General features: G+C 42.1%; 1 protein-coding gene across 7 annotated transcripts in view; it reads right to left on the reverse strand.

Moving 5' to 3' along the window:
- Window positions 1-17,577, reverse strand: part of LOC116949708 (ketosamine-3-kinase-like) — a 41,400-nt gene that overhangs the window by 5,882 nt on the left and 17,941 nt on the right. For 2 of the 7 annotated variants that reach the window (XM_032967327.2, XM_076072325.1), the window contains exons 3-9: window positions 14,752-14,903; window positions 13,821-13,912; window positions 11,675-11,757; window positions 10,496-10,618; window positions 9,848-10,005; window positions 8,965-9,152; window positions 5,389-7,679 (exon numbers count right to left, since the gene is read on the reverse strand). In XM_032967327.2, the coding sequence (XP_032823218.1) occupies window positions 8,972-9,152; window positions 9,848-10,005; window positions 10,496-10,618; window positions 11,675-11,757; window positions 13,821-13,912; window positions 14,752-14,903 (789 nt within the window). In that variant the 3' untranslated portion in view covers window positions 5,389-7,679; window positions 8,965-8,971. Of the gene's footprint in view, window positions 1-250; window positions 1,076-3,916; window positions 4,518-5,388; window positions 7,680-8,373; window positions 9,153-9,847; window positions 10,006-10,495; window positions 10,619-11,674; window positions 11,758-13,820; window positions 13,913-14,751; window positions 14,904-17,577 lie in introns of those variants that run through there. The other 5 variants (XR_012946234.1, XM_076072324.1, XM_076072326.1 and 2 more) reach the window with 5 other exon arrangements.

The following is a 17,577-nucleotide window of genomic DNA, read 5'->3' on the forward strand; positions in this document are numbered from 1 at the left end:
AGAAGTGTTTGCTGGAAGAAGTGTTTGGTAACTGGATAAGACCATCAATGAGAAGCCAGTTTAATCATGGCTCGGTGACTGAAACCCAGAGTTTCACGGTTTAACCCAACATCCGAGCAGCACCACATCAGATCTCTAGACTCCTCAGCGCAGGCATACAGATATGGTCAACATATGCGTACATTAACTAATTTGTGAAATTATGAATTACATCCAAATGAAATGTAGTGTGTGCATTACTCGGACGTACCTAAAGGTGCCCGGTTGGGTTCATCCACCTTGGGGATGCTCTGCTCCACGCAGCCTCCTGCTTCCGTGCAGTCCATCCTCTTGATGTCCGAATTCTGGCTGTTGCTACTGCTGCAATTGGTGACGCTGGTGGTGGTCTTTTTTCTTTTAATGGACTTAGGTCTACTTCGCTTTTCCTTCTTCTTCTGCTGCAAGGCCATCAACACTTTCATGCTCGTCATAGGATCGAGATCAGCGTATGGTTTATTCTCACTGACTGGTGAAGCAGTTTGTTGATGTGGAACTAGGGCAAAGCATTCAGGAAAATTGGATTTCATGTCATTTATCTTAACGCCGCTATCTTTTGTCGAAGTGTAATCATATTCAGGCTTCGGTCTGTACAAGAACTGTGCGTGAAGACTTTCATGAGTTTTCAGGATTTCAATAGGACTTAAAAATCCGCAGAATGAGCACATCTCATAGGGCGACGGTGGATTCAACACCGCATTGGCAAAACTGCCGTTATTCACCAAGCCTGGTGCACCCTTTATCATATAATCCTTTTCGTGGATCTTCAAATGCCTTTTAATTTTCCTGGCTGATCAAACCTTTGTCCACATATGCTGCACCATTGCTCACGGGTCTCCTTATGCGTTCTTACGTGGGCTTCAAGGCACCATGTCAGTTGGATTTTTTTCCCACAGACGTCACAAGAGATGAGTTTTTTCACTCTTGTAACTCTACCGGATTGAGGTGGGGTTGAGACGGGTGCTGGTGAAGTGCCATCGATGGTAAAGGCAATTCTCCCAGCACCACCATGACTCGCAGCGGAGTTGCTCTCGCACATCTGAAACAAAAGACAAAGGTCAAGCGCATGACACCCGTGTCACGAGTGTACTCACAAAGGCATACTTAAGGAGACATAATATTCATATATACTAGAACTCATTATACCAGAACTCCACAATATTGCAGTTCCTATCCTGTACGATTTTACCCTCTTATCCACCCAAGTAATATTTTGTTTCTAAACAACAATGACTAACTACCTCCAATTTCCTAATGTTACCCACCCAATAGGCCTTTCTGTATATACACACCAACAATATAATGATAGCACCACACGTTCATTCCACTATTCACAACACTCTGACTCGCAATCTCCATGTAAGATTGTAATATCATTTCTGTACGAGGGCCCGTCAAAAAGTTTTGAGAATGGACACTTTTTTTACAAAAAACTACGTAAAATAGTCTTCATTAAAAGTACAGTATAGTACTATTAATGACACTTATAAGTGAACGTCATTATCTCTCATGCTAATATTACAATGTTAACTAGTTACCCAGGAAAGCTTAATTGAGTCTAAGTACTGCATTTTCAGAAAGGTCCCATTGCATTGTGATGTTTGTGAGTGGAACCCAGAGAGACCCCACCTTGCATATTGGGAAATAACACAACTCCACACAGATGGATTCAACCCACAAGCTCAAAGCATTCCCTGTTCAACAAAGTACTCAGTGTAATGTTTAATATTATTTATTTGGTAATATATAGTATTGTAATTGTATAGTGAATATACAGCAGTGTGGTATACAATAGGGTTGGTAAAATAATACATAGTGTAATATTACAAGTCTAATATTATTATAATCTAACGTATAGGGTAGTGTATAGTAACGCAGTGTATAATTCAATGTTGGGGTCTGTCTATGGCAGTTTATAATAAAAAATATTATTTGGAGGTATATTATATTTTTTGCGACATAGAAGTGTAATGTATACTAACTTATTGTTAGTAGCTCAGCTTAGTGGAGAATATATTGAGTACATTGATTATATTTATGTAGTTTATATTTTGTTCTTTCACATCGGTTTATTGTATGATAGTTGGGTAGTTGCAGTTCTTTAGCGTCAATATACTAAATGCCTCTGTTGATATATAAACTCTGACTTTAACATAGCTACTTCCGTGACCAGTTACATGCTAATTCCTCACATTAACATCCTGCTAATCTATCACATTAACACAGCTACTTCAATGCTAAATTATTCTGTTGATATGTAAACTCCTTTGTCAAGGCGCTCTGCTCCTCCCACCCAGCTTAAAATACGCTGCAAAGCTTAGCAGTGTTCATTGGAGCGCTGTCTTTCCGACAGTTCTGTTTCTTCACCTGAGGACGGCTGCTTGTGTTGTGGCTGAAACGTCGTGAGAATTTTATTTTATTATGTTTTATTTTTTATAATTTAATTATTTCCCTTCTACGTGACTTTACCGAAAGAACCAAGAAGATGCATCCCTGCAGTCACGAAAGCTTTAAATAGAAATTTATTCAAATCAAGTTGTTTTATTTTTACCACAGAAGTATTCAACTATACTTGAAGATGTGTGATAATGTAATTCTGCAGATGCAAGCACAGGCAAACTCGTATCTGCATATACAAGTTTCTGGGCCTCCTCACTTCACCAAACCCGCATTGACCGGCATGGTGAAGTATGGTTAAACAACTCCCACGAACGACATGGTGTGGGGGAGGCCTCTATCAAAACGCTGGATCGACAAAGGGCTGATACATGTCACGGCATTGTACGTTGAGACCGTTCTCTAGTCAGCACAAGCCGTCTATGTAGAGACAATAGAGGGCACGACACACGTGTACACGATGTTTGTGTGCGTATATTCAGCGTGTGTATCACGTAATAATTATATAAGGTCGCGATTATGCTCAAAACGAACCAAATGTATAACATCACAAATAACTTTGGAGGTCTCCAGAGCCTGAACAATATTTGAAGTAGACACTGACCCTTGTCACGAGTTATTATGAACTATAAACTAAACTATAAACTATTTATATTTTACCAGGTAAGGCCCACTGAGCTATATAACTCTTATCAGAAGCGACCTGGACACAAATGATAGCTCAACGAAAGTGGCTTATCATGTGGACATTTATAGCAGCCAAGTACTCTGAACTCACGTTTCTAAATGTGGAGGGGAAAACCGAAGGACCAGGAGAAGAATCTACGCGACCACAGGGGAAAAAAATAAACAAATACAGAGCAGGCGTCAGGGTCTGGATGGAACCTCCACGCTGCTGTAGGCCTGGCGAGGTAGTTAACATCTCGACACCGCGGCGCCCCTTATTAAAAGCTTAGCCATGTCTAGCAAGGTTATTGACTCATTTCACTCGACTCACGGCACCACAAGTAATGTATTAAACAAATAAAACAATAATAAAGTAGAGAGGCGCTACTTACATTTAACAATGTTGTTGTTAACTTTAAAAGGAGCGCGCTTCTCTGGCTTGCAGTCCGGCGATCGCGGTCTCCTCTGCGATTGGTCAGCGCAGGCGTCACTCAGGGTGAGTCGCCACGCCCCCTTTGTTATTGCGCGCGGCCCCTCCTCAAACTTCCAAGTTAGGCCACGCCCCACAGCATTGCACCGCCCACTGTCGGTCAAGCCACGCCCCCAGGTGTCAGGCCAAGCTCTGCCCAGGGTTAAAGCCCCACGTCCACAATATGAATATTTATTTATATACTGGAGGAGGAATCCTATGAGCTATTAAGATTCTTTTTTTTCACAGTTATCCAGTAAGCGCGGGTCAGAACGTTACAAAAACAAGACAAAATAACACCATAGGAGTGCACACAGAAATGTAAACAAATCACTTAAATACTGTATATACAAATCACATACTTTTTTATTTATTTAAAGCTTTCGTGACTGCAGGGATTCATATTCTTGGTTCTTTCGGTAAAGTCACGTAGAAGGGAAACAACAAAATAATTAAAAAATATATATAAAACAATAAAATTCTCACGACGTTTCGACTGCAACACAAGCAATCATCATCAGGTGTGAAAACCACAACAAGAAAATTTGAAAAAAAACTTTACCGAAAGAACCAAGAATACACTTAAATACTGTATATACATATAGAATGCAATGTTGTATTCATCTGATCCTGCGTATCGCCTTCACATTGGCGAGCAGCGTCTATGAAGGCCGGAACGGCACACGAGGTGGTGGTGGGGTGGACATCACCACACGCTTGGCTGTCTTTGTCTCCCGAGTGGCGATGTTTACACACCGCTCCAGGTGCTCATTTGAAGCCGCCGGATTCGAGCTCGGGGAGAGGTCCAGGACCGGTTCAGATCTTCTTCACTGATGGTGTTGGTTGGTGACCGTGAGTGGGACTCGAACTCTGAGTCGCCGCCGGGTTCGGATGGACAGACTCCCGGTGCGAGGCCGACTCGTTTAACATCTCGCCAAGGATCGCTGAGCTGAACAAAATTGTTAGTCGGTTAAGTGCGAGTTCGCGTTGTCATTTGATGTTTCAAATAACAAATATCACGGGCGCTGGAAGTGCGGATATTTGTTAGTGGGATGTTCGGAAGTCGAGGGCTGTCTGTGCTGTACGACTATGAATGAACAAAAAAACTGAACTGGAAAGCTCGTGGAAAGATATTAGTGCAGACAAGTTTGTAAGAAGCCGTTTGCAGGCTTTTTGGCACTGAAGACGCTATAGCTCGCAGTGGATGTGGTGCACATGAAGATGCAGAGTGCTCCGAATGCACCTCTATTAAACATATGTTTAAGGTACCTCAATGTTTAAATCAGCATCGAAGGATAAAACTATATCCTGCGCTTGAAGCAAGCGATGTAATTTCAAGACATTCTGATGCCAGCCACATCTGTTAGTTCGTCCAAAGGAATTCGAACATGTGACTTTATGACTTTGCACAACTTTGGGGCCGTCCATAAATGACGTCACGCGATTTTGAACGATTTTTGACCCCCCCCCCCTAGTCACACGGCGTCACAAAAAGTCAGACCCCCCCCCTCAAATATGACGTCACAAAGCTCTGCCCCCCCCCCAAAAAAAAATATGCTTCAAATCGCTTTAAACTGTTGTCATTGTAGTGCGTATTTAATATGGCGCTGCACTCTGATGTTGTAGGAGAAAACATTTATTAAAAAGTATATTTAATTAAGTAGAACGTGTTGTTTATATTTATTTTGAGTTGCGCATTTAGATGTGACGTCACATTTCTCAAACCCCCCCCCTCGTCACAAATGTCTGACCCACCCCCCTAGGTGCATGATGTCATTTATGGACGGCCCCTTTACTACAAAAGTCAAATTCAACAAAAGTTACATGCAGCCTTCAATTTATTCCATAAGTAATAATGAAAAGAAAAAACATGGCTTATTGACAAAAAAAGGCTTTACACATTAAACATAACACCACAAATCCTTTAGAAACATAATTTCACGTAGTATTGATGTACAAACCTTGGCAAAAGAGCCGTATTTGCTGGGAAACTTCACAACATATGAGTATGTATGATGAACTTATTTCGTGCCGTACGCAGCCAACCCTGCTAATCGGAGTTGCAGGGGAGGATCACTAAACACAAAAAGTTGTTCTAAATACAAGGGTTGGCGAATAACAGTCTCTGATCACCACAGCTTAACATTTTACCAGTAAAAGTTTGCATCGGACTATAATTTGCAAGTCTGATAAATAAAATTAAAGTGTCTCAGTCAACAGTGGAGAGGCATTATTGTCTGCCCTTGATTTGAAATCTGATATAGCACCAATCCCTTGCCCTTTAAAACAAAGATGCTACCCTGCCACTTTGTGTTGTAACAGAAGAAACATTTCAAAATTCAACAACATTGTCATGGAGCAATCTTACAAAACATGTTTTGTTTCTAAACATTTCAAGCAATAATTGATAAAATTAAATGAAACCCAATGCATTACATTTGAGATAGCCATACTTTTTATTTTTGTTACTTTGTTCAAAGTAACTTTGTCCAAAGTAACTTGTTCTTTCCCCCCACATCCGATTAGCATGGGCGGCTACGAACGGTGCGAAAGAAGTGCAACATATATCGAATATACCTGGTAAATATGAATTCGTTTAAACTATGGTTATTGAAAATGCTTACATGGGTTATGCAAAAATGACATGATTTATTATCACCGATAGAATATGAATAAACTAGACATCACGGCCAGCTGGTCCAAAGTCAGACACAATCAGGAAAACTATTTCCATCAACATTAATCTACTCTTATGTAAATGTATGTTATTATTGTGCTAAAACACCTCATAATGTGTCGTTTAAGCTAAATATTAGCCTAAAATTAAATGCACAGCTCCAAACAAGGATGGATTTCAAAAGCAAGGGGGTCAAATGTATATTATCTTAAATTATACTCCAACCAGCAATCATGGTTAACTTAAAGCCCAACTATAACCTCTTCAAAATTATAGATGTTGTACCATAAATCAGCTCAAGTAACCGATGGTTAATCACACCACACACATCACCCCAGGATATACAACGTAAGCACAGGCCAATCCATGATTGGAATGTTCGCTTTTGTTTGGAAATCATGAGCACTTGTAAGACATTCAACAATAATCTCTACGTGATGGTTAAAGATATCATAAAGCACCTCTCGTGTCGGGTTCATCTGCAGACAATAAATCTGAAGTAATATTAAAGCTGTCACCTGCATGCCGGCGAAGGCGATTGTGCACAATCTTCCAATTAGTTTCAATGTCGCACCCAAACGTTATAATGGTAACCTAATTTCATTTGTTTTAAAGCAGTCGTACAAAGTAAAAATGCACAACCGCAAATGGCTGCAAGTCGGAAAAAAGCATCGCCCTGTGTTGTCAGGATAAACGAACTTTGCAGCAAACATGGCAACATGTGTCACGGCCAACTGCTTTCTTCGCAGATGGAAAGCCAGCGTCCTTTGCAGAGAGTGTTAATAAGGGAACGTCCCTTCACGTAGAAATACTTGCAACTGGTTCGTTATTTTATAAAAAAAATTTGATGACCTGAATTAGCAAAATGCTTCAAACCTTTGATTTAAAGCTTTCGTGACTGCAGGGATTCATATTCATGCAGGGATTCATATTCATGTTTATTTCGGTAAAGTCACGTAGAAGGGAAACAATAAAATAAGAAAAATATAAAACATTGTTGTGGTTTTCACACCTGATGTTGATTGCTTGTGTTGCAGTCGAAACGTCGTGAGAATTTTATTGTTTTATATTTTTATTTTATTGTTTCCCTTCTACGTGACTTTACCGAAAGAACCAAGAATATGCTTCAAACCTGTTTAATATTACTGCATAACGTTCAGTTGTAGCGGTGGTCTTTGCAAATCGAGCTCTTTAAGTACTAAAAGGTACTTTTTATCTTGTGTATACCTCTACTACCTTCATGTAACTAGGACGAGCGTGGTTAATTACCAAACGCAACAACCCAAGTACAACATTCGGGAGGAACCATGTAGATGGTAAATTGTGCAGGGTTCCAGCCTTCCTCTTCATACTGAAACTCTGCCTGCAACTCTCATCTGGACAGAGGCCTCTGAACCGCAGTCATCATTGGGCGACGTCTGGCCGTGGAGAAGTCTGGTGAGAAAAGCGACAGGGCCCACATTTAAGTGGGCAGTGGCGGCCAGCAGTGAATGAGCAACAGGAACCCACAACAAAGATACAGGGGCCTCCAATTGACCCATTTAATGCACGTGTGGGTAGCGGCGAAGGTAAAGCGCTGTGTGAAACAGACCGCAAGAGTGAACATTGTATCTGGCTTTGGTGTTGCCGCTGTAGACTGCAGTGCTATGATGAGATGTTCACTCTTTGTAGGATCATCGGCAACAATTCTTGTAATGTTATTTTTTTAATGTATCTTGACGAGTAATTGGTAATTCTAAAACTCGGGAGTAAGCACGTGATCTGCCAGCTCAGATTGGCATCTCAGAGGAGGGAGGCTCCACTTGTTTTGGACTCCTACAATTTAAATCTGGTTAATCAGCTAAATTGTAATAAAATTTTAAGCAATGATTGCTAACGTTATGATTGTAATATTATTGGCGATTTCAGGTGTTAAATATCAATAAGCATGAGATAATTTTGGTGTGAAAATCACACCACAAGACATGATTCTTGAGTCACAGAGCTGAGGGAGAACACAATGCAGAGTAGCATTATCGAACGCTGACAGGTTTATCACGTGTATCAATACTTCAACTTTAATGTGCAAATGTATGGAGGGACTGTGTGTTGTCTTAAGTGTGGTCTGGGATTAATTTTGTTATGCTACCTTGCCCAAGATTGCATTTGGTGCATTGTGGCAGGAATTGATGCACTAATGCAATTTGAACTCTTATATATTTTTATTTCATGACTTAGCGTTCCTATCTGTTTGTATTGTTTGTTGTTGTCACTTTCTGACTCGCCCCGACTGCACATGTGTGAAAAAAGAGCTTCATAGCTCATCAGATTCTTCCAGCCTAATTAAAGATTCTGATTCCGATATTAACTGACCGAGTTTTCTCGTGGAGATCACGGCCAGCAGGCAGGACAAAGAGACCCCCGTTCACACTCACGTAGGATGCCCAGGGCATTGCACAGCATTTAAATGGACTAGTTTTGTGAGATTTAGTGGTGGCTTAGGGAAGGCCTTTATCCAACAATGTATATATCTTGATTTAAAGCTTTCGTGACTGCAGTAATTCATATTCTTAGCTCTTTCGGTAAAGTCACGTTGAAGGGAAACAATAAAATAATAAAATATATTATTTTATTGTTTCCCTTCAATGTGACTTTACCGAAAGAGCTAAGATTATAATGTATATATCATGGCCGATAATATTGTTTATAGTCATACACCATAGCCCACGATTTCCTGCACCTTTCATTCACTTGAGGAGACCGCGCATGGTGGAGATGGATGACCCTCGGTATCCTGTCCCAAAGTGATTCCAGTGATTCAGGTAGTGGAAGAGTTGGTAGAGCTTCTGGCGCTTGCCAAAGCCTTGTGACTTTGGGATGAGAGCGTGGTAGGATGAGTAAAACGTGGAGCTAAAGCTCGCGAACATCCTGTAGCCAAACAACACCAAACATACAATACCTTACAATGGTGCTGTTCCAACATGAACAACATAACAACGAACAACGAAACATGGATCACAATGCAGGTAATTGAGTGGCTCGAGGTTAATTTTAATGTCAGAGCACCGAGCCAATGCCATTGAGGTCCTCCGTTCAATATTCAGTGAGCCATCTATCAACAAACGTTCCTGCGAATAAAGTGCAGGAATCTCTTGTGGTCTCAACTTGGTCACCAATGGCTGCTCATCATGTTAAATGTGTTTTTGTTCACTTTAGCATATCACTGAAGCATATTCCAGCTCCGAGGGTTTAAATTACATTTGACGTGTAATGAATTATCTTCAGCTTGGATTCCTAGTAAAGCACATCAGTGCAACTTGTCTCTGAACCAGGGCCTCCTTGTTTGACAAATTGAGTTTCTGGAACATTCAAGCACCGTATTAGCCTTAACAGCACTTGCCCAAAAAGCCTTAGCAAGGAAGGATGAGTCTTTGAAAGTTTGCAAATAGAGAGGGTGGAGACCTCAGCATGTAGACATCTGAACCACAACTCTACTTGGTCTATGTTATTTATTTTATGAGCCAGCCATTGACACCTTGAGGTGATACGAATGAATCTTGCTTGCCACAGACAGGGCAGTGAACGGCAGTTGCTGCTATAGTTTTGTTTCTTAGTTGTTTTACCCAGAGATGGCAAGATCGTACTCCGAGTGCCCATAGAAAGAGGCTGGGTCAAAGATGACGGGCCCTTCATTCATCTCTGCAGCATTCCCAGTCCATAGGTCACCGTGCAGCAGTGCCGGAACCACCTCCACGTCCCGGAAAAAATCCCCCAACCGTAGCTGCACACCACACAACAAACAACACCACTTTATTCATGATAACGTTTTTTTGGGTTAGATCGCATAAATTGACATGCGTCGTACACCCACCAATTGCCAGAACGCTTCTGACAATTGCCTGATGATGCTGGTTGTAATCACCAGTGAAAGGTTGTACTCGTTGTAAATGTTCTGAGTTTGCTCTCTAACACACTGGAGTGCTGAAGTAGTAACAAAAATTGCACGTTCTGTTCATGTCAGAAACCTTACTAATTGGCTGTGTTGTGTGGATGTGGGTGGTAGGACGCATTTAAACTTACGCGATCTAACCCAAACAAACGTTATCATGAATAATATTGGTCACGAAAGCCTGCGTGTAAAATACCACTTTACCTTTAAAGTCGCCTCAAAAAACCACTGTGATAAAATGGGTGTCCGATATGGCTGTGCACATGATGCTCCACACTGCTGCGTGTATTAAGGGCGAGAGTGAAACGGACGGCTTACGAACCTGAAGCTGAGACCAGAGCTCGCGGGTCTGCCGGTCACCGTAGTCCTTCTCTATCATGTCCAGCTGAAGCTGCAGTCGTTGCCGTGAGAAGAACGTCACCCAGTCCTCCTGCCACTCATTCAGCTGGTGGAATAAATATAGGTTTAGTACGAACATTAAAAAACGTAAGCATATAATACCTACTTTCTTTGGCCAATCCTTGACCCAAAACAGTGTTATTCACTAATTTTCAGAGGGGGGGGGGGGGTGGGGGGCATTTTCGCGGTGAGACATTGTCAGTGGAAGGGCCGCCACACATTTGAAACCATGGGGTTTGACAGCATGATGGGGTGTTTTCACTTGTGTGTATTGTCAGGGGCTGCACGTCAGGGGCCGCACTAAAGGACACCAGGGGCTGCCAGTGGCCCGCAGGCTTTGCAATGAAGAACACCGACTTAAGGTGTCACCCAGCGACATTGAATTTCACGTACAAGTGGCTGGGTAATTCTTAAGACGTAATTCGATACCCATGTTGTGTACCGATTATCATGCTGTAGTCTTTGAACATCTCAGTTCAGCCACCAACTGATATCCTTATCAATAACAATTAGAACAGCATTGATCCCAATGATAGGTTCTGTGCTTAATTCCCACACCTCCGATTAGCACGGTTGGGTACGTTCAGTGCGAAAGAAGTTCAACATACATTTATACAATTCTATCAAACCCGGCTCTGAGTGCAATTGGTAATTAGCGAAAACATATATGACCATGTGAACACTGAGGTATAGACCAGTGGTTATGCAAGATTGATCTCCGAAGGATGTTAAGTGACAGCTGGTGATGTCAGTTGTAACTGTCTCCCTAGTTGTCAATAGTACAACTGTGTGCAATGGAAGAAAATATATGCATTTTTCATCAAACACATTGTTATATAAATTTGTGTACTTATGCAAGATAAAATGTATGCCAAGCTAGTTCTTCTTAAAACGTAACCTTAAACCAATGTTACCATCATCAGTGGTAAATAGACTATTACGTGGACTCTCATATTTCTGATTTCACCACTCCATGACAAAATAAAATAAAAATTATTACTGTTCCTATAAAACTTGGGTCACCTAGGCTGTCCTTCAACAAAAAGGGTCTATTAAATCCAATGGGCCACAACAAGTTTAATGACTTTGCAACGGAGATCACCTGTGGGATGTAACCACAGCTTGTAGCCGTATGAAACCCAAACTTGTCCACATACTTCACATCCTCCTGCCCAGGGACCTTACCTGTTGGAGAAATTAAAGACTGACATTTTTATCAAAATCTGTAAAGCACCTTAATTTAGCAGTCTCAAACTGACTGGGACCCCTGTCGTGACTTGAGCAGCTGAACATTGCATAAAATCATGAACGCATATACAGATATATACCGGGGGTGGCCAACTTTCCTGACCCGACCAGCAACATACCATAATCTTCAGATAGCCGTGGGAGCCACAAGAGACAAATATTGGCCACACAGAAGTTGACTCTTGTCGACCGGTTGTGGAGTTTTGAGTTTAGAAATCTGAGGGAGTACTCATGGCCTGGCTTCGATACCAGATTTTTCTCACTTTATATGAAGTTAAATTTAAAATTTACAAATTAGCTGCGCCTCTGCAGAGCCACACTTGAACTGCCCAGCAACCGCATGCAGCTGCCGAGCGATGGTCTGGCCAACCCTGGTATTTTCTGTACCTTCTAGACTTGTGAATATAATGTGTATATATATATAAAAAAATGCCCTTTAATGAATACATAGCAAAACTACATGAACTCCCTCGTAAAGTCTTCGTGTGGCTAGCAGACCTTGGCATTTATCTCCTGAACATATTGCGATTAGCAAAAATAGAATGGAACACAATGTTGAATACTCTGGTCTCCTTTGCAGAATAGTTTGCCTTGATGGACTGAAATACGGATAATTTGATAACTAAAATCCATACGAACCTTATGGTGGGACCCCGGGGTCCCATAAGTCCCCGGCTCTCGCGTAAACATTATATTATAATGTGAACATAAACTTTGATCTTTTTCACCAATGGTTTTGAAGGATGGTGGCAAGTGTTGTCTTGTTAAACTATGCCTTTAAAACTGAAAACTACTTACCTGCAGTACCTCTATTTAAATACACTATCGAAAAAATTATTTACTCCCCTCTGTCAATCATCGTGTTTCTCAGTGTGGATTTGTGAACACACTTGTTAAACAATACATAAAATAGTACGCGTTTTCAATGCACTGTTCATATTGTAACAATGTTACTCTATGCTCCTCTTATCCACATTTATATGAGCGGTATGTGGACAAGAGACGAATGATCAAACGGGAGGAATTAACGGTGCAATGCATCTCATTTAATCCATCTTCTCGATTGAGATTGAGCAATCATTGGAAGGATGTGATAAACTGCGTCAAGTTTCAACTGCTATGATTTTCACTCACCCACCCGTGTGTCTTGTTGTCCGATTACTAATTCAAGTCCATTTTTTTCCAGCCCCACCCGTCCATGCACGCCACAAACCCTCCACTCTTCTCCCCTGTGAACTCCTACAGCCAAACTCCTTCCCCCTGTCCCTCTCCCCTCCCGTGCCTAACTCCTACAGCCAAACTCCTCCCGCCTGTCCCTCTCCCCTCCCGTGCCTAAATCCTACAGCCAAACTCCTTCCCACCCGGTCCCTCCCCCCTCCCGTGCCTAACTCCTACAACCAAACTCCTTCCCCCCACTTCCCTCCCCCCTCCCGTGCCTATATAAAGCCACAAGATTAGATATTTTTTTCTCACCTGAAGACGGGCGCTTGTGTTGTGACCAAAACGTCGTGTTTTCTTTTATTATTTTTTCTATCTACGTGACTTTACCGAAAGAAGCAGTGAGTATGGATTCCTGCAGTCACAAAAGCTTAAAATCAAGATTACCCAACATAATTCATATTCTGAAAAGTACATTGCACACACATGAACAATACAATTCCCTTAATTACAAAGGTAGCTAAAACAAAGAGGTGATTGCGATTAACTGTGAAAAATCACGACCACTGGCTGGCTGGTTGTGTTCATGTACGAAATAATGACAGCAAGTGTCTGTACCTCATTCACTAGCTCAATGGTTTGATTTTCATGATTAATAAACAGCTGTGTAAACATTTGTTTGTTTACACACAGATTGTTTACCACACATTCATTAGATCCCATTAGCATGCCGACTCTTGGTGCAACAACAGTTCTACATACATACATAGTTGACATGATGCTAGGGTTGGATCTGTGGGCCTAGTTTCGCACGCGTCTTATACATTTTCATGATTCAATACCGATATTTTTCTCTTCCTTGTGAAGCCTCTCTCCAATCTTCTTGTTGTGAAGGTGCATTTCAGCCAGCTGTTGTCCCAACAAGCCTGAGCTGCTGTCAGAGTGTATAACACAATAGACCTGTCAATGGAAACATGCATTTTGTAACGTCAATAAACCCCAAGTGACAATTTATATGCAAAGTAAACTACGTCATATTTATCGAGGTGGTCTGTGGCCGAGAAGCCAGCTTGAAAATACACTTCCTGGGAAGTCAATCCTATGTAGACTATAAACTAAGGCATATTTTTTTTTATTTTACCAGGCAAGGCCCACCGAGCTATATAGCTTTTTTTTCAGAAGCGACCTGGCCACAAATGATAGCTCAATGAAGTTGGCTTATCACGTGGAAATACTTATGTTTCTAAATGTGGAGGGAAAAACCGGCGAAACCGGAGAAAAATCTGCACGACCACGGTTGTGTTGCGATCGAAACGTCGTGATATATTATTTGTATTTTATTTTTCTACCTATGTGACTTTACCGAAAGAACCAAAAAGTATGGATTCCTGCATTCACAAAAGCTTCAAATCAAGATGAAACTAGCCTATTTAAGAAACCAATGACCATTTTTTTTACTTGTTCCAAATGTAAAGGCAAAAGCAGACATGGTGAATTAAGTCATGAGAATTTGAGTACATTAAGTTGAGTCAACAGCACGAGGTGAAAAATATGGTTGTATATAGTTTTATTACGTTCAGATAGAAATTAGTGGACTTCAATATCAATTAATACAGTGTTTTTCTGGCCAAAGCATTGACGTGAAATTTAGCCACTAACATTTAAATCCACTTTTTAATTACGACTCACTGCAACTGATGACTCGTGTCGCAAGCTTTGATGTGATGCGGTCATAATAGCTTAGTCTATTATGACTCAATAATGCACACCAACCTGCTGAGACTCTTCATGTCCAGATGTTCCATCACGAGCAAAGCCCCACCCGTGGGGATCTCGATCACCTTCATCTGCTTGGGCACACGCACCGTGCGTGTGGATGCAATGGCTTCCAAGCTTGCAAACTCCCCATCAAACATGCACTTGGCCTAAAGGACACGACACAGCCTCCAGTCACTTTCACAATGCATTAGAGCAAAAACTATTGTGAACCCTTGACCATCAACAACACGCCATCAATCGCAACTAAGTAACGATGTCACCACAGCGTTTGTACCAGACAAGGTGCACTTTGAGGCCACGTGAAGCGTCGAAAGCTCGCATACAGGGCACGGGACAGACCCAGGTGTTTTGGGTTAACTGCCTGAGATGACTTGCTGACAACGTTATGCGTTGTATGCGCCCGTTGTTGTAAGTGTCGCTCCATCTGCTGTTAATGGAGGATGACTGCACCCAACTTCCCAGTATCATCCTTCGCGAGCCTCTTCCAAATGCTAATCTTGATACAGCTGGAACCAGTCATCGGCCTTGACCTCACACCCCACAACAGCCTAATTTTAAAAGCTCAACATGAAAACACAATGATGGGTCGCTTGCACCAATCTCACACCATCACAGCATTGACTCAACTGTAACTTGTGCAGAGGGGGTCACATGTGTCACCATAATTGTCCTAATCCTACAACTCGTTCTACGCAATATTTTCCTTGCCATATTACCCGTGACAAACATAATGTGCACAACCGGTAAATCAAATGAAAACAGAGGTGGGCAACCTCTACTTTTAAATATTAATTGCAGGCAATGTGAACACGACTTACAGAAACACTGACGCAGCTATACACATGCCAGATTGTCCAGATATTCGGTTGATGCGAAGAGGGTTTATTTGCCAGTATTGTACATTATTTGAATTACATTTGTTTGGGTGGCAGGGTGGTGCAGTGGTAACGCCCAGGCATCACATCTTCTGAAGGACTGCCTGGCTTCGCTTTCCTCATTCTGGTCCCTTTCTCTGCATGGGTTTACTCCCATAGCAAAACAACAAAAACATACAATGTAACTGGTACTAGCCAAACATCCAAATGACTACTGCGAAAACGTGGCAGGCCCATCCTGATAAAAGGGTCTTGAGACTCAGTGAGGCTTTCCCAGGGAAAGAGCCTATTAATAACAACATTGTGTAACTGCATGTGAAAAATAAACATTTGATTTTCAGAATTAAATCTCAGTGGCTGTTTTCATTGAAACATCAAGTTACGTTCAAGTAATAATTTAACTGGCACACAGAATTCCTTCACTTTGGCGCGAGGAACTACAGACGAGGGACAGCAGCAGTCAAATGGTGAGCAGCTGGCAACATCCCCCCCCCCCTTCCACTCCTGCCCATGCTCTGTTGTCCTCTTTATATAAAGGTGTTATCAGCCAATTAATGAGTGTTTACATGTGGGGAGGAAATCGGATCACCTGGAGAAATCCAAGCTAACGAGGGGGCAACGCTCTATCAAATCTATGGATGGAACGGGCGGAGTCCACATTTTGATACCGCCTTCTCCAGGGTATGAGACCTCCTTGACGACCAATGGGTGGGAGTTGTCACAACATTTTTGTGATCCATCAACCTTCACCTCCACGTAGTCGTGGATTACAGGCATACATCGCCACCACAACCACACGGCTACAGTTGCTGTAATGCACATCTAAAATTCTACAAAAGTTGATGGGGTAAAGGTCGTAGGTCAATTGGTTTGATTTCTATGCGCATTAACCAGTCTCCAACGTATGCACATTTAGATTCGCATTCGGCCGCCAATGGAACAGGTGGAGTCCAAAAGCAAAGTGGATGTACTGATTGTATCTTCATTGCGGTACTCATCCAGCAGTGGATTGACATAGGCTTCAGGTATCCACGTGTGGACGGGCAATGAACACTGGGGCCACCTGGCGGTAAATGTTTGCCAGTGCACATTGGGACCGGCTCACACGTCACTGGCCCCAGGCAGCCCCCAGCCACTGGCGTGCAACACAGCGAAAGGAATCTCCAACCAATGAGAACCACGCACAACCCAGGGTGCAGTCCTTTAACTTGGACTCGCAAACACAACAAAACCCATAGGCGCCAACCCACACGGTTTACTCGTATTCCTGGAGAGGGAAATTGCGTTTTCAGGTCCATACGGCATACGGCCGTTTCAATACGGGCAACATTTTTGTTTAGTCTATTTATGTGTTTCTCCCTTGTGATGAACGTATTTACAGACCAATTTAGACCTAGTTGGTCACCCCATATATTAAGGTAGACACTGATAAGGGGTTGACAGCGGTGCAAACCCCACACAATACAAAACGCCAAGCGGCCAGCAACAACAAAAAATAATAATACATAACTGTCCAATGAGTAATTAGATAATTAAGATCAAAGAAACGCGTTCCTTAAATTGATCAAGTGTATTGTTGCAAGAGTTTGGGAAAACAGGAAGACCGGGTGTGGATTCCAGAGTGGAGCAGTGCAAACTGATAAATCTGAAAAGAAGAGTGAGGTGGCCTGCATGGTGGTGAGCGGGTGGGTGAGTAAATGGGTGAGTGTTTGAGTAAACGAGTGGAGGAGTGTGTGATAGGGTGATTGAGTCAGTGACCGTATGCGTGGGTGACTGGATGAGTGGGTGACTGGATGAGTGGGTGACTGAATGCATGGGTGACGATGTGTGGGTGATTAGATGAGTGGGTGATAGGGTGATTGAGTGAGTGACTAGATGAATGGGTGACTGGATGAGTGGGTGACTGGATGAGTGGGTGACTAGATGAGTGTGTGATAGGGTGATT

Source organism: Petromyzon marinus, chromosome 37 (genome assembly GCF_048934315.1).
Source record: "Petromyzon marinus isolate PM22_M1 ecotype Great Lakes invasive population chromosome 37, UKy_Petmar_22M1.pri1.0, whole genome shotgun sequence".
NCBI lineage: Eukaryota > Metazoa > Chordata > Hyperoartia > Petromyzontiformes > Petromyzontidae > Petromyzon > Petromyzon marinus.